General features: G+C 48.2%; 1 protein-coding gene across 2 annotated transcripts in view; it reads left to right on the top strand.

The window, feature by feature from the left end:
- The window catches only part of NF2 (NF2, moesin-ezrin-radixin like (MERLIN) tumor suppressor), a 635,344-nt gene that overhangs the window by 375,395 nt on the left and 234,271 nt on the right, over positions 1–25,678 (top strand). For both annotated transcript variants that reach the window (XM_085636353.1, XM_085636354.1), the window contains exons 12-13: positions 9,853–10,070; positions 10,370–10,475. In XM_085636353.1, coding sequence (XP_085492479.1) covers positions 9,853–10,070; positions 10,370–10,475 — 324 coding nt within the window. The remainder of the gene's footprint in view (positions 1–9,852; positions 10,071–10,369; positions 10,476–25,678) is intronic.

Here is a 25,678-nt window from a genome sequence, read left to right as displayed (position 1 = left end):
AATTGAGGGGGTCTGTAAATGTGTTTAGTTCCGGGCCGACCTTTGTTATAATGGAGTGAAGAAAATCTTCGGGGTGAGGAAATATGAATTTTGTGATCAGTTATGTCCCCTATCGTAGACCCCAACGGCTCCATGTGCATGCTATAAGTACATGTATGTTCCCTCCAGTTCCAGTTTTGAAGACGCAAATACATGTGCGTCCACCGTCAACATGTCCTCTTTCAGATCCGCCATGAATGGGTCAGATATTCCATTCCTAAGTATGAAAGGCCACCGACTTTATGTGGTTCACTTTCCACATTTTACAGATTCAGGCGAGTAGGCCCAGAATTCTGTCATCAAGCCTTTTCCTGCCTTCTGCCTCTGAAAGCTCCAGTCTGAGCCTGCATCTGTATCCATGAACTTTGTCCTACTCCCTGCGCGGCTAACGGTGCCTGATCCAGCATATTGCCTGCCAAAAACTGTATTTCACCTTCAAGATTATCTACTCCGCTCCTCATCCGATGCATTCCTGTCTAATAGTTTAGGTAAACATTCCTCCAGCTACCGTGCAAAGGGCCAGGCCTCGCTGTCCTCATGCAAGTAATTCATAGCCCCGTTACCATGGAATATTCCTATCCCCTTGCATCTCATGTAGACACTTAGACGCTTGTACACGCACTAACAGTCAGTATAGAATAGATTCTACTCTAGAAACCTTTCCTTTTGGATAACACAGTTCTTTAAACATAGGATATTAGATATGATTTGGGATTAGGTTGACATGACCCCCAGACTTCTGTCTCCACATGTAGAGCTAAATGTCAAGTCCCCTTCACCCTCTAGTTGCACGTCAATCACACGTCATGCGGCTGCGCGCGCATCTCTGCCAAATATTTCTGCTAACATTGCAGGATTCTTTTATGGATCCACCCACTTGTGACATCATGTATGATGAAGTTTATTAAATTACACCCATATATCCGCCTCTATTAGTTACGTATGCACCTTTTATCTGTACTATCAACTGTTACGCCTCTTGCATCTGTTTCACTGTAATGCATTTTCTATAAAACTGCTTATCTGTCAATAATATATGCCCTTCCTTCCTGAACTTTCGTGGTGATGGAATAGAAAGCCTACAATTCGAATTGTATTCCTTTGTATAGGAATAAAGCCTTTTAAAACCTCTAATACCACGGATTCTGCCTCTTATATTTACTGAGTTATTCTTACTTGACTTTACCGCATAAAAAATAGTACCGGTAATGAAATATTTACCACAGGGGGTAACCTTACTCCAATTTAATCTCCTCCCCTGATCTGTAGCTTTTACATCAACTGCAACAAGTGACGAGACTGTTTTATTCAGGAGGGAAAAGCCATTATCCAATTCAATCACCACCGGGTTGTGGTCACTGAAAAAAGAGAGTATAGCATTATAAAAAATCACATATCTTAGAAGTCCTGGGGATAGGAATATGTAGTCTATTATAGATTCACACTCCCTAGCTATGTACGTGGGAACGCAGTTACTCTTATCAAAGAACCCTGCCTCAAACAATTCATTATTAGACAAGAGAACCTCCAATGCTTCCCCCTTAGAGGTATGTTCAAAATGTTGAGGGGATGTGAAATCCGGGCCATCGCTATCTCTATATTGACAATTTAGTCTGCATAAATGCACGTTAAAATCTCCCATCAGAATATAATGACAAAAAGTGGTTTGATTTTCCTTATATGTTTTTAAAATGTTTGACAACAGATGGAGATGCACATTTGGAAACTCCCCTTGCTGCGAGTTATAACAATTGACAAGAATTAACTTCGTATTATTTGCCAAACTTACTTCCAATATAAGACAATTATGGGAAGTACAATCGACCTTTTTGACTCTTCCTGTAATGTTTACTGAAACCAGAAACATAAGTCCCCCTCTGTCTCTCCCTGCTGACGAACTCAAGGCAGGAACAAAGTGGGATGTAAAACCATCAATCCAGAAATCACAATCCTTATCCCATGTCTCTTGAAAAGCAACAATATCATACTGTTTTACAAAATTTAGCCAACCGTTATCGTCCCTTTTGGACCACAAGCCCAGCAATATTCCAGCTTAACATCTTTACCTTTTCCCCCATACCATTAGCGATACTAGCGGAATTGGGTTGAGAATTTTCATTACTCATTATTACTTGTGCAGGTTCCATAAATCCCAATTCAGCCAATCTGTCCCTTCCCTGACCCTCAGAATCCTCGCGTCAGTCACACGCCTCTAGGCCCGAGAGTACATCAAATCTATTATGTGTGACAATGTTAGATCCAATCCTGCAGTAATTGTCAACATTGTAGATTTGCGATACACCAGGGGTCCGAGGCTCAGTAGGAATGAAAGGTCTAAATCTCCCACAATTTGGGGGAGCTTTAATTAAATGCGTGTAAAAATAACCCAGAGGACGCACACAAACACTATTTACGTCATAGACCAGAGAGGCTGCCCTTAACAAAACTGTGGCGACATGTTGGGGGTGTTTGTAGGGAAGCCACATCTCCTATTTAGCAATGACAATGTTTTGTTTTTTAGTGACTCATGCGATTCCTCATGGGACTGGGCAGAGTGATAATCAGGAGGGGGGACATTGGTTAAAACAACCACATAGGGTGCACAATCAGGGGGAAGATTTGTAAAGCCACTTTTTCTTCCCTGTCTAAAACCTGATGAACCCTCTGAACCTGAATAGGATTGTTTTATTAGACCGGTTAATGGTGTAAGGTCAGGGGGAACGATTTCCGGTGCAATTGTTTGCTGGATAGGTTGCTGCAGGTTATCGTAAATGGTTCCCTGCTTAACTCCATCAGGACCCTTTACAACAGCCTTTGCTCTTTCGGCCATGGCCAGGTGTGTCGCTACCAAACCTCCTAGCCTCTTTACTTCCGAGGTAACAATGTCCAGTTTGAGCACTAGGGGTTGGATGTACTCATCCAACTTGGCCTCAAATTTGGCTTCTAAAGTACAGACCAGTAAGGCAAATTGCTCCGGGGATAAATTGATACTGGCTGCACTACTTCCTTCCTGTGGGACGATCCCAGCAGCACAGCTGTTTAGAACTAATTGGGAAGTTTCCGCTCTTTTTTTACTATGCTTCCCCCACATTTGCTTTGTTGTTTTCTGCAGGATCTCACTGGTCTGGGGGTTGGCGGGGCCTCCTCTATATCAACAATAGATATGTCTAACACTCTACTTCTCATTCCCCCGAAAACTCGCAAGCAAAAAACACTATCACGCTCCTTCTCTGGAAACGCTCCCAAAATCTGGAACGCCATTCCAGTCCATATCAGGACCATCCCCTCCTTCCTAAAATTCAAAAGTCAGCTCAAAGATCTCTACCTCAACCGTACTCTCCCGAATGGTTGACTGGACTCGTTGCGTCTCATTGGTTACTAATGTTTTACTGTGTGTACGACTGCCATACTATGTGCTTGATTTTCTTGATTTTCTTCACTATAAATGTTGTAAAGCGCTCCGATACCTCCGGGTCTGGCCAGTGCTATATAAAACTCTTAAATAAAAAAATAATAAATAAATAAGTGACAACAGATGAGGGCAACTCCCATCATGATACGCCGAACATTTTGAAAACATTTGCCAAATTCTACAAAAATATTTCCGCCTCCGCCACGGAGGCCGAAACCATTGCGTATCTGGAAGATATCGCACTGATATGGCATTCCCAGGGACAAAGGGAATCCCTGGCACAGTTGCTCACTATAGACTAAATAAAAGACACAATATGTAAACTTCTAAATAGATAAGCTTCCAGGAGTGACGGGTTGCTGGGAGAATTTTACAAAGAGTGCCCACACCAGATAGCCCCGCATCTCCATGCAATGTACGAGGAAGCGTAACAAAAACAAAAACTGCCATCATCACTCCGAGGGGCGCTTATTATCACGCTGCTGAAACCCGGTAAACCTCCTCAGCAGTGTGACGCATACCATCCGCTATCCCTCATAAACACAGATACTAAGGTCCTTACGAGCGCCTTGGCCACAAGGCTTTGACTCCTATTACCAATCATGATCCTTCCGGTTCAGGCTGGCTTCTTGACGGAGCAATCCACTACACATAACCTACGCACCTTATTTGCAGTAATGCACCGCCTGGTCCCGACACTACCTGCGGCAGCAGTCCTACTAGACGCTACAAAAGCGGTCAACTCCATTCAATGGCGCTTTATGTTTGATACTCCGACGTATGGGAGTCCCAGCAGCTTTTACACAATGGGTTCAGCTGCTGTACTCTGAACCGGCTGCCCGGACATGCGTGAATGGGAACACGTCGGAAGCCTTTGCGATATGTAGAGATACAAGACAGGATTGTCCACTGTCACACCTGCTATTTACCATAGCATTAGAGCCCCTAGCATGCATTCTGCGACAACGACATGCAACAATGGCATTGAAATTTCACCATTGGCCATCTCGCTTTACGCAGACGATATAGTGCTCTATGTAAGAGATCCTATTGTTAACCTGGAACGCCTTATTAGAGAATACATCCGATATAAAAGACACACAGGCCTGGGCATAAATTGGTCGAAGTCAACTGTCTTCCTCTTAACTCAGTGCATGACGCAGCAAGCAATGGAGTTCCCTCTTGAGTGGAGTGACGGCCCTGTCAAGTACCTTTGTGTAAGGGTACACAGGGACCCGAATATGGTTCTACAGTATACCTATGGCTGGGCTGTCTCACATCTGGAAGAGCAAGTCTTGAGATGGATAAGGCTTCAGCTGTCGATAGCTGACAGAATAGCTTTAATGAAAATGGTAACACTACCTAAATTTTTGTACCTATTCACAAATATCCCTATATACCTGTCACAAGCCTTCTTTACAAAGTTACGCTCATAGTTGATTAGGCTAGCTTGGGCAGGGAAGCAACCAAGATTAAAATGGGCCACCCTGACACAACCCTATTCACAAGGTGGTTTTACAGTGCCAGACTTAAAACTTTATTACCTGTGCGCACAATCACACTTCGCCCATTATTAGCAACATCCTCCAAGATACCGCCTGCATGTCGCAGTGGAAGGTGATGCTGTACACCCCATACCTCTTGCAGCCATGATCCCACACAAGTGCAAGGAGGTCACAAAAGAAGAGATAAACACTATACACTACACCACACAAGCCTGGAAAGCATTGGGGAAAAGAGCAAAGATAACACCGCTATATGCGCCAGCACTACCACTTGTGCATCACCCGGAGATCTCGGTGTCACAAGAAGCAGGTTCACTGGCTGTACTCTGTGCGGCAGGGCTACGCACACTGGGGGATGCCTATCTGGCAGGGAAATTTATAGATTTAGCTGATCTACATTGCGTAGGCAGCAAGCCCCCCCATGCTCACCTTCCTATATTGCTTTGCGACCCCTATCCAGTCACAACGGAGGACTGGTACGCTTGCTGCGCACTCACTGGCCTGTTGACTCCAAACTGCAATTTGTGGATTATACATTTTAAATTCCTTCATCAAATGTATTACACCCCAACCTGACTATATGGCTTTGGACTCCCGGAAAATGCAAATTGTGTGAGATGTAGGGCTCCGGACGCTGACTTTATAGACTTAGAATGGGGCTGCTCAAGGGTATACCAGTATTGGGTGCCGGTTACACATACAATTTCTGTAATAGTGGATGATACGGTGGAATATACCCCCAGGGTGTGCCTACTTGGGCTGATTAAAGAAGCCCAGCCCAGCCCACTAATCGTAAACTGAAAGCTATAGCTGTACTATTCGCCAAGAGGAGGGTAGCAATTCACTGGGGAGAGAAAGGCACCTATACCTGAGCACTGGCTGCTTGATATGGCATATTGTCTTGACCAATTGAAATGTTACGCTGAGGAACTCCCCCATGCCTCACACCCCAAGGACATCTGGGAGCCTCTCACTACATACTTGTGGACGCAATCGGGTGAATAAAATGTGTACTGTATGCTGCCCTACCCATTTTTCTCGTTTTCTCTTCTCAAAGGTGAAAGTCATCATCAGCCCTGTATATTGCAGCTATGCAATCTATAAATGCTTATACTTGGATGTTATGTTGGTACATATGGCATCTTGTTGAACTGTCATATATCTGAAAAGCATAAATCCAGGAGCCTGGATGGTAGCGTTGGACTTGCAGGACTCATAGTTCCAAATTCCTGTCCTGCTTGCACACAGGCATTACCTGCAGTTTACGGTTGGCCACGAGCACTTTCAGTTCACTATGCTCCCTTTTGGCCTTTCCAGCGCCCCTCTGGTGTTCACCAAGGTGATGGCAGTGGTTGCAGCTCATCTGCAAGGTCATCTAGAATCGTTAAGCATTCCTTAAGGGGCTATTTAGGGTTTTTCCACCAGTCAGACCTCCTCCACCACTCTTGGAGCTTAATAATGTCCTCTCACAGCTCATGAGGCACCCACCCATTCATACCTATTCACAGAGCGGATCTGAAATTCGTTTCCTAGAAGGTAGCTCTTTTAGTTGCATTGACATCTGCCAGGCGAGTGAGCGAAATTCAAGCTCCAACCATTCAGGAACCTTTCTTGCAATTCAGGAACGATAGCGTGGCCCTCCAGATGAACCCTAAGTTAATTCCTAAAGTCCCTTCAGAATTTCATTGAAATGAACCTCTCATCCTCATGACATTCTTTTCCAATCCTGCTACTCCAGCAGAGAGGTCATTTTATTCGTTGGATGTCAAGAGATGCTTGAAGTTCTATTTGCAAAAGACTAGAAGCAAGTCTACGCCACACTTTTTGGCCTACAGTGCTCCACGAAGGGGCTGTCCTCTTTCCAAACAGAATATTGCTCGTTGGGTTTCCAGCACCATTCGCTATTGCCATCAAGCAGCAGGGAAGACATTTGTGTATGCTCATTTGCTGGTGTGCCAATCCAGGACATCTGTTGTGCATGTACTTGAAAGAATGCACACACTTTCACCAGGTATTACTGCTTGGATTCTGCAGTTCCCAATGACACAGCATTGGGGCAAGCGGTACTGCAACATCTTTTCCAGTGACGATGAGCTTTATTCTTCACCCCTCCAACCTTTTTTCTGGCTATGCACATTTTTTCTTTCTACTCTTTTCCTATTACATGTATTTGTTTATTTTTATATAACTATATAGCTTTGCATCTGTTGTATGGATATGAAATATCTATGGATTCTCGCTCTAGATTAAAAGAAAAAAAATACAGAAACAATGTGTTTCTTAACTGCTATTTAATCTGATTCAAGCATGTGAATCTATGAAAGTTCCAATACTGGTGTAAGAAAATAAGTTACTTACCTGTAACTATTTTTCTTCGGTATTGAAATCTTTCATAGACTCACATGTGACCCACCCTTCTCCCCTGCAAAGCTTTTTCTTTCTTTCTTTCTTTTTCTTTCTTTCTTTCTTTCTTTCTTTCTTTCTTTCTTTCTTTCTTTCTTTCTTTCTTTCTTTCTTTCTTTCTTTCTTTCTCTCTTTCTCTCTTTCTCTCTTTCTCTCTTTCTCTCTTTCTCTCTTTCTCTCTTTCTCTCTTTCTCTTTCTTTCTCTCTTTCTTTCTCTCTCTCACTCTCTCATTCTCTCTCTTTTTTAGGGACTGAGCTTTCTCACAGGAGTGTTCTAGAGGGCAGGACTGCAAGATTGGTTAAAACCCATGTCTAGTCTCTTTTTTGACTGCGATAGGTTGCAAAACTAAGGGACCCTCTGCCTTTGTAGTTTGTGTGACATTACATTGCTATTATAATTAGGGCTCCCGGTTTTATGGTATTTATTTTTTTAACATTTCCGTCTGTATTTATTTTTTGGTCATTTTATCTGTATTTATCCACATTTATTTTTGTAGCAAGAAAAAAAAGACACTGAAGCTAGTATTTTTCCACATTTATTTAAATTGACATGCACACATGCACTATGTTGTTAGGCTGTTTTTTTTTTAATTGGAGCCTATGCTAAGTGCACTTTACATATTGGGAGCGACCCTGCCTTCCTTTGAGAGTGCAGGCCAGTTCCTTCCTACCCAGAGGAGGCATGCCGCCCTCCCACGCCAGATCGTTCCACTCCTATCCCCCATTGAGGGAAAGCATGTTCTCTTGCCTGCTGGCTGTTCGGGGCGGGGAGGTCCTCCCCATCACTAACCAGAGAAGTGAAACCTCTCTAGCGCCTAGGGCCTATGGAGACAAGAGCAGCCTGTAGTATGAGGCGGAACAAGATCCGGAGATCATATGCGACAACCTACTATTACCACAAAGAAGCACGCAAAACGTTTTCCCTGCTGTGTATTGCAAGTATGGAACACGGTTCTGGGTAATTTAGGATGTGTTACTGAACTCATTAGTTTTAGGAAGCCCATATAGGATATGTCATTTTAAGAGATCTTTCCCTGAACTCGGTTTCCATTGTTTTTGTCTTAAATGTTATGCAAGTTCCACGAATGGTGACGATAATGCCGCTATTTCTTCTGCAGGCCGCAGTGTCTCCTTGCACAGTTGCACTCTTGAGAGAGGGCTTTGTGACGTGGAGGCTAGGGCACTGCTCTGGTCCTCATGGGGTTAATATCAGCACACCCCCAGAGTGCAAGTCAGTCAGGGCTGTGTGCACATCTTGGAGCTGCAACCACACCGCTCACACACCATCACCCCCATTACCCCGCAGCGTAAGCACCAATCTCTCCGCACTCCTGTGCCTCTGCCTGAAAACGCCACCCCAACTACATTTAATTTTTTTTTTTTTAAAGTACTGTTAATTTTAAATATATTTCTGCACCCGATGTGGGCCTAGCTCTTGGCACACAAAGTTGGGCCATACTCTCAACGCCGCAGGTCAAGTGTGTCTCTCCACCGTACTATGGTAGGAAGATCACATTACTCCCTGTCACTAGGGACACCATGTTCTCAATTTGGCTGTTGGGTTTATAAGGCACTGTAAAATAGGTCATGGGACCATCGCTCCACTTTCAACAAGCCTCTATATTTTAAAATGTTGTCCTTAATTTGATCCGGTCAGTGCCAGCTAATAGTTGTTGGAGGCATGTCTGCCCCCGTGCCCTGCCACATCAATCTCCTTCCAACCCCTCCCATACAAAAAACAAAAAAAAAGGTTGCTGGGCCTGCTGCCAATGTCCTGGGGTGTTTTCACACCTCTTAAAGGACATCGCTGCTTGCACTGCTTGAACAATTTATACCTTGCGTGACCACCGCTACGAGGGGTGCTGGAGGGTCTCTGCAGACACGGCGCTCCCAGCTGCACTTGTTCAGAAGTTTCCGATTTCTGTTGGCAACCCCTGTGCACCTCTGACTCTGATTTTATAGAGCAGCACAGAGGCGGCAGGAGCATTTGTTTTGTAAGTACTTTCCCGTTTCTGTACATAAATACAGACAATAACCAAAAAGGTTTCGGTCTGTATTTATATGTAAAAATCAGTTTAAACGGAAAACCGGGAGCCTTAATTATATTATACTGCGGAACTCTCATCTCGACGAAGGGGATTGATTCAAGCATGTGAATCTATGAAAAATTCCCAAACTGGAGAACTACAGTTAAAGGAAATTAACTTATTTTCTTCTTTGCGTTGTATGAAATGGATTTCCACATCATGTGAATTTCTGCCCTAGATACCATCCGTTTTCAGAGGTTATGATCCAAATCATGATTTTGTTCTTGAAAGACTCCATGTGTGAGAAATCGTACATTCATTTCAAATGGCGATCTGCTGGAGCTACCCATGGCCTTTTTTACACAGAATAATTATTTTAGGATTAGGTCACTAGATGCTATGAAACTCACACTTGTGACAGTGCTGTTCTGTAATCCTGTGTGAGATCTCTTCATTTACTCCTTAGATGAGGTCAGAAGAGACAGCAGACCTGCTGGCAGAGAAGGCTCAAATCACAGAAGAGGAGGCGAAGCTCCTTGCTCAGAAAGCAGCTGAGGCAGAGCAAGAGATGCAAAGGATCAAGACAACAGCTATTCGAACAGAGGATGAGAAACGTCTGATGGAACAGAAGATGCTGGAAACAGAGATGCTGGCACTTAAGATGGCGGAAGAGTCTGAAAGGAGGTCAGTGGTCCAACTTGTGTTACCCTGTCCTTTCCATCATGATCGTGATATCTTTGTCCCTGTTGACCACTGCCTAAAATGCAGTTCTCAATCCACAGTATTTGGCATGGGCAGAGGAGGGGATCTTGAGGTATGAATGCACTGTTATCACATCCTTTGTTTTTACCTTGTTTTTGTCTTTATTCTCTTAGTTGACTTACTTCTTCCTATGTGCTTTCTAGCTTCACCACTTGTTTCCTGTCCCTTTAGTCCCTAACCAGATATCTGATTTTATTAAACATTTGCTTTGGCAACTTTAGGGCAAAGGAAGCCGAGCAACTGAGGCAAGACCTTCAGGACGCCCGTGATGCTGAGCGCCTTGCAAAACAGAAGCTCATGGAAGTCAGCAGCAAAACTGCATACATGGTGAGGACAGGAGTCACCGGTGTGCATACATTTGGTGCGGTGTGGTTTTGTTTGGGTAAATAGAAAGTAGCAATTTTGCGATAAGAAAACGATTAGGACCATAGGCTGCATAGAATAGACTTTATTATTTATAATCAATGCTATCGCTGTAGCTTGGATGTTTTCGTCCTTGTCATTTCATTACAGTCATCATGTCTTTGTACTTACAGAGTTGTACAGCGTTCTTGGGGTAGTTTTATTGTTGATTCAACATTCTTGTTTAATGTTGTGCCCCTGCCTCAGTGCAATTTCAAAGGCACTGCTTTTATTCAGTTCTGTGGTATATGTAATTGTAATAATCTCGTTTGTTTTGTGTTTCTTCTAGACGTATTGTTATGTGTCCTAACAGTTGTTCTTTTTTTGTGGTGATTGTTTTTAAGTGAGAGACCCCCATAGCTCCCCTTTTTTATTCTCCTGTTTCACCCTCCATCTTGATAATTGATCCTTCATATTCTCCTGCTCTCAAATTGTTTTCCTTGAATTTACTTTGTCCGTAACCACTTATTCCAATAATCTACAGACCTGACCTGACATCCTTAGCATCTCTCTCCCTTCAGGATCTCTGTCCATTTGAGCCCTTGCCCTTCCTAGCTGTTCAGCGTGCTATTTCTTCGCTTCTTCTCTTCCAGGGGATCCTCATCAATAGTCATAAGCACTGTGCACATGTGCGGGGACCCCGGAAATATAAAAAAAATTATATATGAAAACATATATATAATTTTTTCCCATCCCAATGCAGCCCCTATATAGGAGGCCAAACCATGCAACAATAAATAACTGCTTTTGTAATGATATATTATATACATAGACCACGGGAGGGCAAGTATCACTTGAACTCTTTTTAATGAGTAGACCCATGAAAACCGGCAAAAAACAAGCATTGTTAGCCTACAGGCTGCATTGGAAACCAATAGCATAGAAAATGAAAGCAATTGTAACACAAAAACTGGCACCGTGCCTTTAAGGCAGCCATGACCCCTAGCTTCCCATCATGCCTCAGAGATGACCGTTAGGTTAGTTGTTCTTCCCGGCTCCTTCAGTCAGGACCCTGGAATTCACAGCTCTGATGTTTTGACTTTTTTGTCAAATAATTCTACTCTTTTTGTGGTTTTTCTACCTTTCACTCGACGTCTTTTAGGCTTTAGAGTGAGGTACAACCATTTTTTTCACAGAAAGTGATTTATTTTCTGTCAGAATACCATCTCTATTTGCCCCTTGCCCCTCCTGTGGCAAGATTAAGGCCAGTTCTGCCACACATTGTGTATGTATTCTCTGCCTCCCTTACTCTCATTCTCCAGAGACCTGTCAGCATTGCAAGAAGCTGTCCAGGAGAACCCTCAAAGAGAGAGAGAAAGAATTCGACTCTATGGGCTCTCTGAAAGAGGTAGGTCTCGGGTGAGACAAAAGAAAAAGAGAGCTAGATCGATGTCTAGAAGCAAAGTTCCGATCTGTTCTCCATCGGCGTCGGGATCGGCATCGGCATCGAACTTACCAGCAGCGAATAAACAGATATCGTCGTCGAAGCCTTCGACGGTGCAGGTGCACCAATCAACTCCAAGACCGAAGATGGCAGTTTCAACGTCGAGTCTCCCTCTTCCACCCATTCTTCAAAGAGGGATTACTCTCCAACTCTCATCGACAGCCCACTGTCGAGGGTCTCTCCGGCGGATGACGTCAGTGCATTCCAGGACGTTCTGGCCAGAGGGACAAATAAATTGAACTTCGTTATGCCCACTCAGCAGAGTACATCCTCAGTGATTTTTGAGACTTTACATCAGAGATCAGCAGCCAGACCGTTGTTACTATTAGTGCCGGGGCTACTTTAACCAGTGATGGACATTTTACTTACACCGGCGACATTCAAGACCGTGCCAGCGAGTATCTTGAAAAAATATAGACCCCCGGAAGAGGATCCATTATTTCTCAGATCTGACCCGCCTCCGGACTCTGTAATTATTGCTGCTGCTAAAAAGATGCACGCAGTGGCCTCCTCATCAACAGTTCCACCTGACAAGGAGAGCAAGGCACAGGATTTGTGGGGGAGAAAAGTCTGTGGCACGTCAGCCCCAATGATGAAGGTCTCCAGCGCCTCGGCTCTATTAGGGCTCTAGGACAGATCCTTGTGGGAGTCTCTTCAAAGATTTACAGAAAAGCTGCCCATAGAAGACCGCAGGAGATATTGCAGGAAGGCAGCTTGGTGAAAAACCAAGTTATCAGCTCTGCAGCTGAGGGAGCGACGCTGTCTGCACAGTTCTATGCACACGGAATCTGTGCCAGAAGGTCATCCTGGCTCCGACTAACTGCGCTAAAACCGAAAGCGCAGTTTTGAATTCTCAACCTCCCTTTCTCAGGCTCATCCTTGTTTGGCACTCACACAGATGAGGAAATGTCGAGGATGAAGATGGAGCTTGATACCCTGAAGGCGGTAGGGCTTGAAAAAAGAAAAGGGTTCAGGCGCCGGTACAGACCATACGATCGGCGGCCCTTCCAGCAGAGGGTTCAAACCCCTCACTGACAGAGGCAACAACACCAGCAGAGCCAACCAAGATCACACTATCGGGGTCGTCGTGCACCCAGAGGAAGAGGAACCCCTCGTCAATCTACTGCCTCAGCAAAGACACCATCTAAGCAATGGGTGCTCTCTTCCCCCATCGCCGTTTCCCACTTCAGTGGGTAGAACCATCTAGAAGAGTGGCATGGTATCACAAAAGACAAATGGGTGTTAGCTACGCTTCAAAAGGGGTACTCTACGTTTTCGGTATCGGCCCCCTACTATCCCTCCAGTAAAAACGTGTCACCAGATGAAAATACTACAATGGGAAGTATCCATCCTCCTGCGAAAATCAGCCATCGAGGAGTTTCCTATATCGCAATGAGGTCGAGGGGTGTAATCTGAAAAGAGACACGTTAGTGATAGATTCCTTACCGTAGAATATCCCCAGGCACCATACTGGATCTGGAAAGTTTTCGTCAGCAGTACCCCTGCACCTCGGAAGGTGGCGTTGTGCGGCTCCGCATCCGTTGCTGGCGCCATAAGCGCCGAGGTGACGTCACGGAGACCACTTAGGCTCCACCCATGCACGCTGACGTCAGTTTCTTCTTCTTCCGTGCCAGCAAGCGCAGATCCAGTTAGAGCACGTACCCGAGTCACTTTTTGACTAACTTTTGAGACTTTTTGTCTTTTATTTTTAAGTCTTTGACTCCTGGTGCCACGTAGGGATGCCTGGGTTTAAATCCTGCGGGACCTGTCTCCGTACGATGTCGTGGCTGACCCCCATGGCGTCTGTCTCTACTGTCTGGAGCGCGACCATGACTCCCGGTCATGTTCCGATTGTATGGCCATGCCTCCGAAGGCCTTACGGGAGCAGTCCCGTAAGCTGCTGGAGGCCCGGCAGTCGTCTCCGCGCTGTTCGAGGTCCAGGGGTCGATCGAGGGACCGACTGCGGAGCCATCATCATCGCTCCTCGGGGTCGAAGTCTTCACACTCGGAATCGGGTAAGAGACGTCCTAAGAAGTTGAAGCGTTTTCGCTCTCCGACGTCCCCCCGTCGGTCTCCGAACGAGGGGGCCAGGGGTACCTCCCCCGCGGCTCCTTTGCAGCCTGTGAGTCCCGTGGCCTACCCACCTTATCTGGGTCCGTCGGCGACTCCTGCCCAGGTGCAAGCTTTCCTTGCTGCCATGGACCGCCTTTTCAGATCTAGGCCTCCCACTGGCGCGCTTTCGGGGCCCGCGGTCCCAGCTGAGGGCCCTCCCTTGCTGCCGGCTCTGCTGCCAGCGGCTCGGCGGCTACGGCCCCGTCGCCACAAGGTCTTCCACAGGTGGCCCCGGCTCTGCCCGCAGCTCCGTTCCCGGCGCCGCAGTGGGTTCCGTTCGTTCCACCACCGCCCTTGCCCGGTTTCCCAGACAATTTTGTTCCTGGTTGGGAGCCTAATTGGGACACTAAGCCGGTCCGGCGCCGTTTCCCGCGCCGCTCGACCCTTTTCATTCCCCTGTCCCTCCCCCACCGCCGCAGCCTGTTCCACGAGCAGTGGAGGACGGGGACGACTGGGAGGGGTCTGAGGACCCTCTCGCACGGCAGTGCGGGACGGAACAGGAATGGACAGAAGAGTTGGAGGATGCAGGTGGCCTTGACCTCTCCCCTGAACCTGGTTTTTTTCTCCTCCTGCTGTGGCTATGGCGGAGGGCGCCACATACACTATGGTGCTCCGTAGAGCAGCTGAGGCCCTTGACCTGCCTACGGTGACCCTCAAAACTAATCTCCTCACTGAAGTACTTCAGCCGGCGGCAAGCTCTATGGAGCCGCTGCTACCATTCAATGAGGCGTTAACTGACATATTGATGGGCACCTGGTCTAGACCGGCATAAAAACGTAGCCAGGCGTCATCGCCCGGCGCGGGTGACCCTGGTTTTTTGACAAACCTCCCAACTCCGGAAAGCCTGGTCATCCAGGCCTCCACTTCCCAAAGTGCATTCCCAACCTGCCCGCCGGATAAGGAATCCAAGAAGCTGGAACAGTTCGGCAAGAAACTGTTTTCATCTGCCAGCTTAGGGCTGCGGTCGGTGAATACCGCATGCCTCTTGGGCCGCTACTCCCACGCTGTGTGGGACATGGTTGCGCAGGTGCTGCCTCAGTGTCCGGAGGAGGTTCGGACAGTGCTTTCCCAAGCTGTTGCTGAGGGGAAAGATGCAGCAAAGTTCTCCATCCGGTGTGGACTGGACACCGCGGACTCACTGGGTAGGGCGATTTCCACGACCGCGGCCCTCCGTCGCCATACCTGGTTGCGGTCCACTGGGTTTTCGGGGGATGTTCAAAGTTCTCTTATGGACATGCCCTTTGATGGTACTCGCCTGTTCGGCGATAAGGCAGATAGTGCGCTGGAGCGTTTTAACGACTCCCGGGCTACGGCCAAGTCCCTGGGTCTCTCCACCATGCGCCCGGCCACGTCTGCTTTTCGTTCCTTTCATGGCCATGGAAGGGGCGCACGACACGTTTGTTCAGCCAGAAGCCAGCGCAGAACCAACCTCAGCGCGGACGTGGTTCCCGCCGCGGCGGGACAGGGAGCCAGCGTGCAGGTCAGTTCACCTCCGTTCCCGCAGCATCCACCTCAAAGCCTTCCTAGTCCGAGCTTTGGGGCACACCTCACGCCGGTGGGTGGCAGGATTCACCATCACCTCCCCCACTGGCGTTCTGTTACCTCGTACAGGTGGGTGTTGCAAATCGTCCGAAGGGGCTACTCCCTCCCCTTCAAGTCTGCCCCTCCAGCCATGCCACCTCCGTTCCACCGCATGTCGGGGGAACATTTTGGGCTTCTCCTTCAGGAAGTCACGGCCCTCTCTGCCAAGGGGGCCATTAAGTGCGTTCCTGGGCCAGAAGTAGGGCGTGGTTGTTATTCCCACTACTTTCTGGTCCCCAAGAAGGAGAAAAGAGGCCTGTGCCCCATCTTGGACCTCAGGAATGTCAACCGCTTCCTCCGGAAGGAGAAGTTCAAGATGTTGACTCTAACTCAGGTCTTGGCTGCCCTCGACCCTGGATGGTAGCATTGGACTTTCATATCCCCGTCCTGCCAGCCAACAGCGTTACCTGCGGTTCACGGTAGGCCAAGAGCATTTTCAGTTTGCCGTTCTCCCCCTTGGCCTTACTAGTGCCCGTCGGGTGTTCACGAAAGTGATGGCGGTGGTTGCAGCTCATCTGTGCAGATCAGGGGTTCCAGTTTTCCCCTATCTCGACGAGTGGTTGTTAAAGGCGGGCTTGCCCCAGGCAGTCGTCTCCCACCTCCAGACTACGGCCGACCTCCTGCATTTGCTGGGGTTCTCCATCAATGTGCCGAAGTCGCACCTGAGCCCCTCTCAGAAGCTCCTCTTCATCGGAGCGGTTCTGGATTCGACACAGTTTCGGGTTTATCCTCCCAAGCAGTGAGTCCAGGATATTCGGGCTATGATTCCGACCTTTCAGCCTCTATCCCGGGTTTCGGTCAGGATGACCCTCCGGCTCCTGGGCCCAATGGCCTCCTGCATCCTGCTGGTACAACATGCCAGATGGCATATGCGGGCTCTGCAGTGGGACCTGAAGTTCCAGTGGGCACAGCATCAGGGCACCCTGTCCGATCTCGGAGGGCACTGCAGGACAATTGCAGTGGTGGCTCACAAATCGCGATTGGGTCAAGGGCAGATCCCTCTCCCTTCCCCAACTAGAGCATACAGTGGTGATGGATGCGTCCCTCCTGGGATGGGACGGCCACTTGGGAGAGGCAGAGATCAAAGGCCTCTAGTCTCTGGCGGAGTCCCGGCTCCATATCAGTCTTTTGGAGCTTTGGGCAATCCGGCTTGCACTGAAAGCATTCCTCTGTCCGGGGAAGTGTAGTGCAGGTGTTCGCAGACAGCACCACCGCATGTGGTACTGCAACAAACAGGGCAGGGTGGGGTCGTGGTCCCTATGTCAGGAGGCTCTTCGCCTCTGGACATGGCTGAAACATCAAGGCAATACCTTGGTGGTTCAACACCTGGCAGGTTCTCTGAACGCCAGGGCGGACGAACTAAGCCACCGGTGCATGATGGATCACGAATGCCGTCTGAACTCTGACGTGGCGCAAGGTCTCTTTCTGCAGTGGGGAGAGCCTTGGTTAGATCTATTCGCCACTGAAGAGAACACGCAATGTCATCAGTTCTGCGCGTTGGAATTTCCAAGGCGGCACTCGCTCGGCGACGCTTTTTGTCTCGAGTGGAGCTGCGGTCTGTTGTACGCTTTTCTGCCTATACCACTTCTGCCCAGAGTGCTGAAGAAGATTCGGTGCGACCGGGCCCAAGTCATCCTTGTGGCTCCAGATTGGGCACGAAGATACTGGTATCCCGAGCTACTCAGAATGGCAATCGATCCCCCGATCCGACTGCCTATTCGGGAGGACCTTCTGTCGCAGCAGCAGGGGACGGTCCTCCACCCGAACCTGTCGAGCCTTCACCTCCATGCGTGGAGATTGAGCGGCAACAGTTGACAGCTTTCGACCTTACTCTCGAAGTCTGTGATGTCATTCTGGCAGGCTTCCCTCCACTAAAACGGTATATGCCTGCAGGTGGAACAAACTTGTGGCATGGTGAACAGCAAAGGCTGAGGACCCCCTTTCTGCCCCTCTTTCCGAGGTCCTTCTGTTCCTTCTCTCTTTGGTCCAGCAGGGCTCTCCTCTGGGCATTATCAAGGGTTATCTTTCCGCCATCTCCGTGTGAGAATGTGGGTTTCTGTTGCAGTAAACCCCCCCCCCCCCCCCCCACCTTTTTCCTTGTTGCCAGACTACTGATGCTCTTTGACTTGATGTGCTCTGGGGCCCTGCCAATCAGGACCCCAGGGCCTGTGTTCTTTCCCCAAAACAAAACCCAATTGGCATCTCTGGCCACATGTCAGCCCCTGGTAAATGGTACCCTAGGTACCCAGGGAACTGTGACCAGAGAAGGCCCCTAAGGACTGCAGCACTTATTGTGCCACCCTTAGAGGCCCTGTACCCTGACACACACACACTGCCCTTGCAGGCTGAGTGTCTTGGTGCAGAACCAAACAAAGAGTCGACATGGCACAAATCCCTGTGTGCCATGCCCACAAACCACTGCCCTGGCATACATCAGTCACGCCTCTAGCTGGGTGCCCTATGCCAGTGGTGAGGGTACAGGTGCATGAGCCCTGTACCCCTACAGTACCCAGGTCCATTCCTGGGCCCTGTAAGTGCAGTGCTGCTATTAAGAGTATATGGTGCTGGGAGGTTGTCATTACGAGCTCCACAGCACCATAATGGCTACACTGAAGACTGGGAAGTTTGGTATAAAACTTCTCAGCACATTAAACCCACACTGGTGCCAGTGTGGGATTTAATGTAAAATGCACCACAGAGGGCATCTTAGAGATGCCCCCTGAAAAACGACCTACTACCAGTGAACTGACTGAGTGGCTGCGCAGGCTGCCACCACCAGACATTTTTTCTGGGCCCCTTGGTCGAGAGCCTGCTGCTCTCTGGGGCCTGAAACAATGCACATCCTGGGACGAGGTGCCAAGCCTCCTCCCCCAAGATGGGCAGGGTTGACGAAGGAGAAGCTTCAAAGGCATACCGCATTCAGCAACTGGTCCCCACTGGTTCTTCCCCCCACTTTGGGCGGGAGAACCGGCGGGAAAAACAAGTGAGGAAGAGAGGTGTGCCCACCTCTGCCAACTCCACCCCTAAGGTGGGGGAGGCGTGGTGAAGCACAACCTCGTGTCCCCGCCATCTTGAGGATGGGGGGACCCAGCCAACCAGAGACAGGCTCCTGCCCCCCCTCCCACCGGAGAGTGGCAGAATAGGGGGTGTACCCACCCCCAGGAAGAGACCCATTGGTCCCTGCCCTTTACCTACCTGTAACGCCCCTAAATTTAGTATTTAGGGGCACCCTGAACCTTCCTTCCTCAGATCCAGATTCCCGCAACCTAAGAAGAAAAAGGACGAAATAAGACGCCCAGCAGAGGAGACTGCTGCGAACAACTGACTTGGCCCCAGCCCTACCGGCCCGTCTGCAGTTTCCAGAGATCCTGCGCCAAAAATTGTCTTGTCCTGCAGCTAGCGAACTCCAGAAACCCTGGGAGGACTGACTGCCTTCAACAAAGACCGAATCTCCTGTGAACAGCAGCCCTGTTCAAAAGAAACTCCGAAAACAGACTCTGAGCCTGCTGAGAACAAAGAAACCCGACGCCTGGAACTACCACTGCACCCGTCGCCAACGGCCCGAGTTCGAGTGGCCCACTGGTCCCAGCGAGGTCCCCCAGCGCTCCAGAGTCCGAGTCCACCGTGGTTTGACCCCTCCAGGACTCCCCGACGTCGCCTGCAGCCTCTGTACAGAGACCCCCTCCAACCGCGAGGGGCCCGGTAAGCTGAAATCCGACCTCAAAAGACACCCCTGCATCCAGCCGCCCTGCGCCCTGGAGAAAAGAACCCAAGGTGCACCTACGTCCCTGAGCCCTCCAACTTACCTGCCCAGCTGTTGGTTCCTCCCGGAAGTCTTCCTGGACCGAGCCTGCAGCTGAAAACCGAAAATCTCCATTGAAATCAACAGGGCACCCGTCCTCAAAAAGAGCACCCTGCACCCGGCTCCCCTAGCGTTGCTGAGGGTGCCCCTTTGGTGCTAACTTGGTCCCCAACTTGCCCTGAGCTTAACCTTAGGACCTTTGATCCCACAACCCCGTGGCCTGCTTGCCAGCCACCACCAACAGGAGCCCCCATATCCTCCATAGCATAACATTGGGCCTCAACACTCTGCACCCGGCCGCCCTAGTGCCACTGGGGGTGCAACAACAGTGCATCACTGACCCTGGGAGATCCCGGAGTCTAACCCAGAACCTTAACTCAAAAGACCGACTACTTACCTCGAGACCGATAACTCACTTTTCCTCATAGGATAACATTGACACTTTTTCACCCAAAAAGTTCCTAAGTGTCAACTTTTGAAAACTAAGAATATTCCTTAAAAATCGCACAAATAACCTAACCGAATCTTCTCAGCTGTTTGCAGGAAAGGTCCCAGTGCTGAACCCAGGTGTCCAGCACTGAGTAAGAAAAGTAACTAAAAAGTAACTTACCTGTGAATTCAATTTCCTTCTATAGGATAACATTGGGGGTTCTTTGTGAAGAAGTTTCAACTTTTGAAATACAAGAATATTCTTTAAAAATCGTACAAACTACAAAAACGTAATTACATACCTGTTTTAAGTAGATGTCCCAGTGCTGAATCTAGGAGTCCAGCCCTGTATTACAAATGTAACTCAAAAGTAACATACCTGCAGTTTACAGGAAAAGCCTATGTATTTCAATGTACTGGTCCAAAACGTTTTCAAGTGTGGACTTTTGAAATCTGAAAATATTCTTTAAAAATCATACAAACTACGAATACGTAATTACTTACCTGTTTTAAGTAGATGTCCCAGTGCTGAATCTAGGAGTCCAGCACTGGATTACAAAAGTAACGCAAAAGTAATTTACCTGCTAAGTGAATTTCCTCCCATAGGATAACATTGGTGATTCTATGTGAAAAGGTTTCTGTCAACTTTTGAAATACAAGAATATTCTTTAAAAATCGTACAAACTACAAAAACGTAATTACATACCTGTTTTAAGTAGATGTCCCAGTGCTGAATCTAGGAGTCCAGCCCTGGATTACAAAAGTAACTCAAAAGTAACATACCTGCAATTTACAGGAAAAGCCTATGTATTTCAATGTACTGGTCCAAAAAGTTTTCAAGTGTGGACTTTTGAAATCTGAAAATATTCTTTAAAAATCGTACAAACTACGAATACGTAATTACTTACCTGTTTTCAGTAAATGTCCCAGGGCTGAATCTAGGATCCAGTCCTGTGGTTAGAAAAGTAATCTGAAAAGTAATTAACTGCATTTTACTTAAAAAGCCCATTCAATAGAATGTACAATACATGCAATGTGCTTTCTTAAACCTGTAACCAAAACCAGTACAAGTTATACTGCAATTCTGAGCTGTGTTAATATAAGTCAGTTACTACTGCAAAGTATTTATATGCTTACCTGTACCAGGCTTGCTTGGTTCTAGAAATAAAACAACAGTATATATTTTTTATACAAAACAATTGGCCTAGAGTTCAGTTCTTGAGTGTGTTAGACCATTTGTTGCTTGAGTGTGTACACCAAATGCTTTACACTGTCCTCTGATACTGCCTTACTGCTCGACCAAGCTACCACTTTAGAGAGTAAGGTTCTATCTAACTTTAACCTCTGCCAAACCTCTGGAGACTCTTGGACTCTATACACACTGTACCTCACTTTGGTGCAGTATATATAGAGCCAGTTTCTTACACTCCGCCTTTCTACGGCTTCCAGATCAGCCTTCTCGTTTTAAGTCCCCAGTTGTTAATTGCTTCCTCAAAGGCATTACACACACGTTTCCTCCTGTGCCTTTCATAATGCCTCAATGGGACTTAAATCTTGTCTTGACCTATCTGATGTGCACTCCCTTTGAGCCCCTTCATAACTGTCCCTTACGTCTTCTCACTCTCAAGGCGGCTTTCCTCGTAGCTATTACCTCTGCCAGAAGAGTGAGTGAGCTCCAGGTGCTTTCATCTAAACCTCCTTCTTTTTCTGTTCATCCGGATAAGGTGGTTTTGAGGACTCGTCCTTCTTTCTTGCCAAAGGTTGTCACGCCCTTCCACATCGGGCAGACCATCCCTTTGCCTACCTTCTTTCCGCCTCTGCATCCTTCAAAAGAGGAAGAGAGGCTCCACCGTCTGGATCCAAAACATGCACTCTCGTTCTATCTAAAGCGCACACAACAGTTCCGGGTGGATGACCAGCTTTTTGTTGGCTATGTGGGCGCCAAAAAAGGTTGGGCCGTGCACAAACGAACCATCTCTCGGTGGGTTGTTCTGTGCATCAAAGCATGTTACTCATTGGCTCAGATGGAGCCTCCTGTGGGGCTGGGTGCCCATTCTACCAGGGCAATGGCAGCCACTACTGCCTTGGGACACGGCGTTCCCTTGCAGGACATTTGTCAGGCAGTTACGTGGTCCTCGCTGCACACGTTTACCAAGCATTAGTGCCTTGACAGTCAAGTCTGGAGAGACGGCTTCTTTGGCCGTTCTGTCCTCCGTGACTTTCTGGTGTAATCTTGTTCGCAGACCCACCACCGGGGTTGGTATTGCTGGAGTATCTATTGTAAGGTAAGGAATCTTTCACTAACGTGCCTCTTTCAGATGCACAAGTTACTACTTGTGTAACAATATATCTGTAAGAGACATTAGTTAGTGATAGATTCCTTACCGCCCCACCCATCCTCCCAGCTCTGCGAACTGATTTCTAGGGTTAAGGGCATCCCTTTCAGGGCCCTAGTTTCATGGCACCAGTGGTCAGTTTCTTGCATGGCTCTGTGTTCCTGGCGCGGAAAGTCGTGTACAGAACTGACGTCAGCGCGAATGGTGGCGCCTAAGTAGTCTCCATGACGTCATCTCGGCGCTTACGACGCCAGCGACGGACGCGGAGCCGCACGACGCCACCTTCCTATGCGCAGGGGTACTGCTGTCAAACTTTCCAGATCCAGTCTGACACCTGGGGATATTCTAAGGTGAGGAATCTATCACTAACTAATGTCTCTTACAGATATATCGTTACACAAGTGGTAACTTGTGCTTCAAGGTACTTCCTAGTGAGGAAGAAGGGTCGGAAATCAGAATACAGACCTATTCTGGATCTTCAGGTCCTCAGCATATCCATCAAAAAAGAGAAGTTTCGCATGTTGGCTCTCCATCAAATATATCCACATCTAAAGCAGGGAGATTGGATGTGTTTGCTGGACCTGCAAGATGCATACTGTCACGTCCCGGTCAGCCCACATCACAGGAAGTTCATGCGTTTTCTGGCGGGATCGACCCATTATCAATTCAAAGTGCTGCCCTTCGAGTTGAAGTCAGCTCCTTGAGTGTTTACAAAGTGCATGGCAGTAGTGGCAGGCGCCCTACGGCGCAGAGGCATCTTTGTGTACCCTCATCTCGACGACTTTCTTCTGAAAGGTCCCTCCCCCCCCAGAGCGTGAGGAATCCTTTTCAACAGTGTCTAGAACTTTGCCTTTGGTCCGTCAGGTTGCCTCTCTCCTAGGGTTGATTGCGTCCTGCATCTTTCTGGTCCCCAATGCCAGGCTGAGAATGCGTCCTTTACAACAAGACCAATGGGATCAACGAGCGGCTCGGTGGGACGACAGGATTCGGCTGTCCGAAGCAGCCAGATGAATGCGACAGGAGAATCTGCTGGTAGGGATTCCATTCCATCAGACACCTCCCTCTCAATCATTGATCACGTATGCCTCCTTCCAGGGTTGGGGAGCTCATATGGGGTCCCTCCAAACTCAAGGTCGATGGTCAGCAAAAGAACAGTTGTACCACATCAACATGCTGGAACTGAGAGCTGTACATCTAGCTCTCAAGGCTTTCCTCCCTTCCATCCAGACCAACTCCATTCTAGTACAGACAGACAATACAACCACCATGTACTATCTGAACAAGCAGGGAGGAACTCGATCGAGGTCCCTATCTCTGGTAGCCCAAGCTCTCTGGCAGCCCAAGCTCTCTGGCATTGGCTTCTTGCGAGGAATCTATCGATAACCGCAATACACCTACCGGGAGAGCAGAATTCACAAGCAGACTCTCTCAGTCATCACTTCGAGGACCAGCAAGACTGGGTTCTAAACGATGAAGTCGCCGAAGACATTTTCCAAGAATGGGGTCGTCCAAGCATTGACGTGTTCGCGGACGACACAAACAAAAAATGCTGAGACTTTACATCAAGATACTACCGACCAGGGTCAAAAGGGAATGCCCTTTTGATAAACTGGTCTGGGACATTTGTGTACGCCTTTCCTCCCCTTCCTCTAATCCCGAAGGTAGTGACCAAGCTCTCCCACTCAGAGACGAGGATGATTCTGATTGCTCCGGACTGGCCAAGACAGTGGTGGTACCCGGACCTTCTGCACCTGTCAGAATGCCCACACAGGAGGCTGCTATGCAGACCTGACCTGCTGTCCAAGATGAACGGGAGCATTCATCATCCCAACCTTCCCTCACTGAATTTGGCAGCCTGGCTCCTAAGGTCCTCCAGTATGGTCATTTAGGACTCCCTCAGGACTGCATGACCATCTTGAAAGAAGCTAGAAGACCCTCCACAAGACACTCCTATGCTTGTAAATGGAAATGTTTTTATTTATGGTGTGTGCAAAATAATTGTAATCCTACCAAGGGGCAGGAGGAAGTAGTTTTGCGCTTCCTGCTTCACTTAGCTAAGGCAGGGCTAAAATTCTCTTCCATTAAATTACACCTAGCTGCCTTTAGGGCATACAGGCACTGTCCTTCTCAACCTTCCTTTTTAGGTCTCGGCTCGAAGGCTGCGCTTGCGCAGTCTCGGTCCGAGATTTAATGACTTGGAGAAGAGGGGCCTGAACCCGCCCCTCTTCTCCCCTGTTCTCCATTGGCTGGCCTCTTGAATGCTGGCCAGCCATTGGAGAAGAGGTCCGTCACTCCGAACAGGCCCCGTCCTTTTCGGATTCGGGGGCGTGTTTTTTCCAACTTTTCTAATTATCTCCTCCAGCCAATGGCAAGAGGAGAGAAAAGGAAAACACGCCCCCGAATTCGAAACCGCCGCTGCGTTTCTCCGAGGCATTTCTGCTTCGCCTCGGAGAAAGGCGGTGGCGTCCCGGCGTCCGGACGCATTTTTCATCTTTATCTGCTGGTCTTACGGAGTCTGCCTCATTGAAGCCACGGGCTCGATTGGCACACAGGCAATTTCACTTTCTGTAGTGCGCGCATTGTTGGTACTGGATGTAAAACCCACACAATATAAGCTTAGTTTCTTCTTAATGTGGGTCAAAGTAAACACTCATCCCCCACGAGGAACACCTTTTTCCTTTAACAGGAAATCGTTTCGAACTTGGCTGAAGCTCGTCTTTCATTTGCGTGACGTTTCCTAGCACTGACGCGTCAAAGAAGGTTGAAAACAGAGGTAGGACTAGAACGACCAAATATGCGTTTCACTCTACGATGGTATAGCCTTCTTCTATTTCCGTTCTTAGCTTGCCTTTTTCCGTAGGAGCCGGAAAGTTCAACTACTGTCAGCAGTGGACACAAATTACTAATAAACAAAGGAGTGAAGGGAGGCAACGCGAATGCATCGTAGTACTTGAAAGGGTGTATTACATTTAGATGCAATGAGGTTTCTTTTCGAAATGGCTCCGCTGACGGGCAGGCCAATGCGGAGATTCTTAAAAAGCATACCCGCTCACCCCTGCGCGTTGGTAGCGCCAGCGCAGTCTGGCATTTCTATGAGACGCCGGTGATTACCCTTCCCTTTTGCCGTGCCAGCCGTACTAACCGCTGTGGAGAAGCCGCGCTCCCCTGCACCGCCGATTGCGTGAGTAGTGGAGGGCAGAGAGAACAGTGATATCCAGAGATAGGAGCGAAGCCTCGTTTATTTAACCCTCTTCCTAGTCGTTGAACCCGAAAGCTAGAAACCACGCAGTTCGTCTGACACGTGTCTGTTTAGTGCCCCTGCTCCCAAAATGATGTCCCAAGTCTTAACTTTGGCAAAGAAATGCGTACAAGGTTGGACTGGGACACAAAATAGGCCACGGCACCAGAATGAAAGGGTACCCGG

This window comes from Triturus cristatus, chromosome 11 (assembly GCF_964204655.1).
Source record: "Triturus cristatus chromosome 11, aTriCri1.1, whole genome shotgun sequence".
NCBI lineage: Eukaryota > Metazoa > Chordata > Amphibia > Caudata > Salamandridae > Triturus > Triturus cristatus.
Note: the sequence above shows the minus strand (reverse complement) of the source record. Positions and strands in the feature narration are given on the sequence as shown.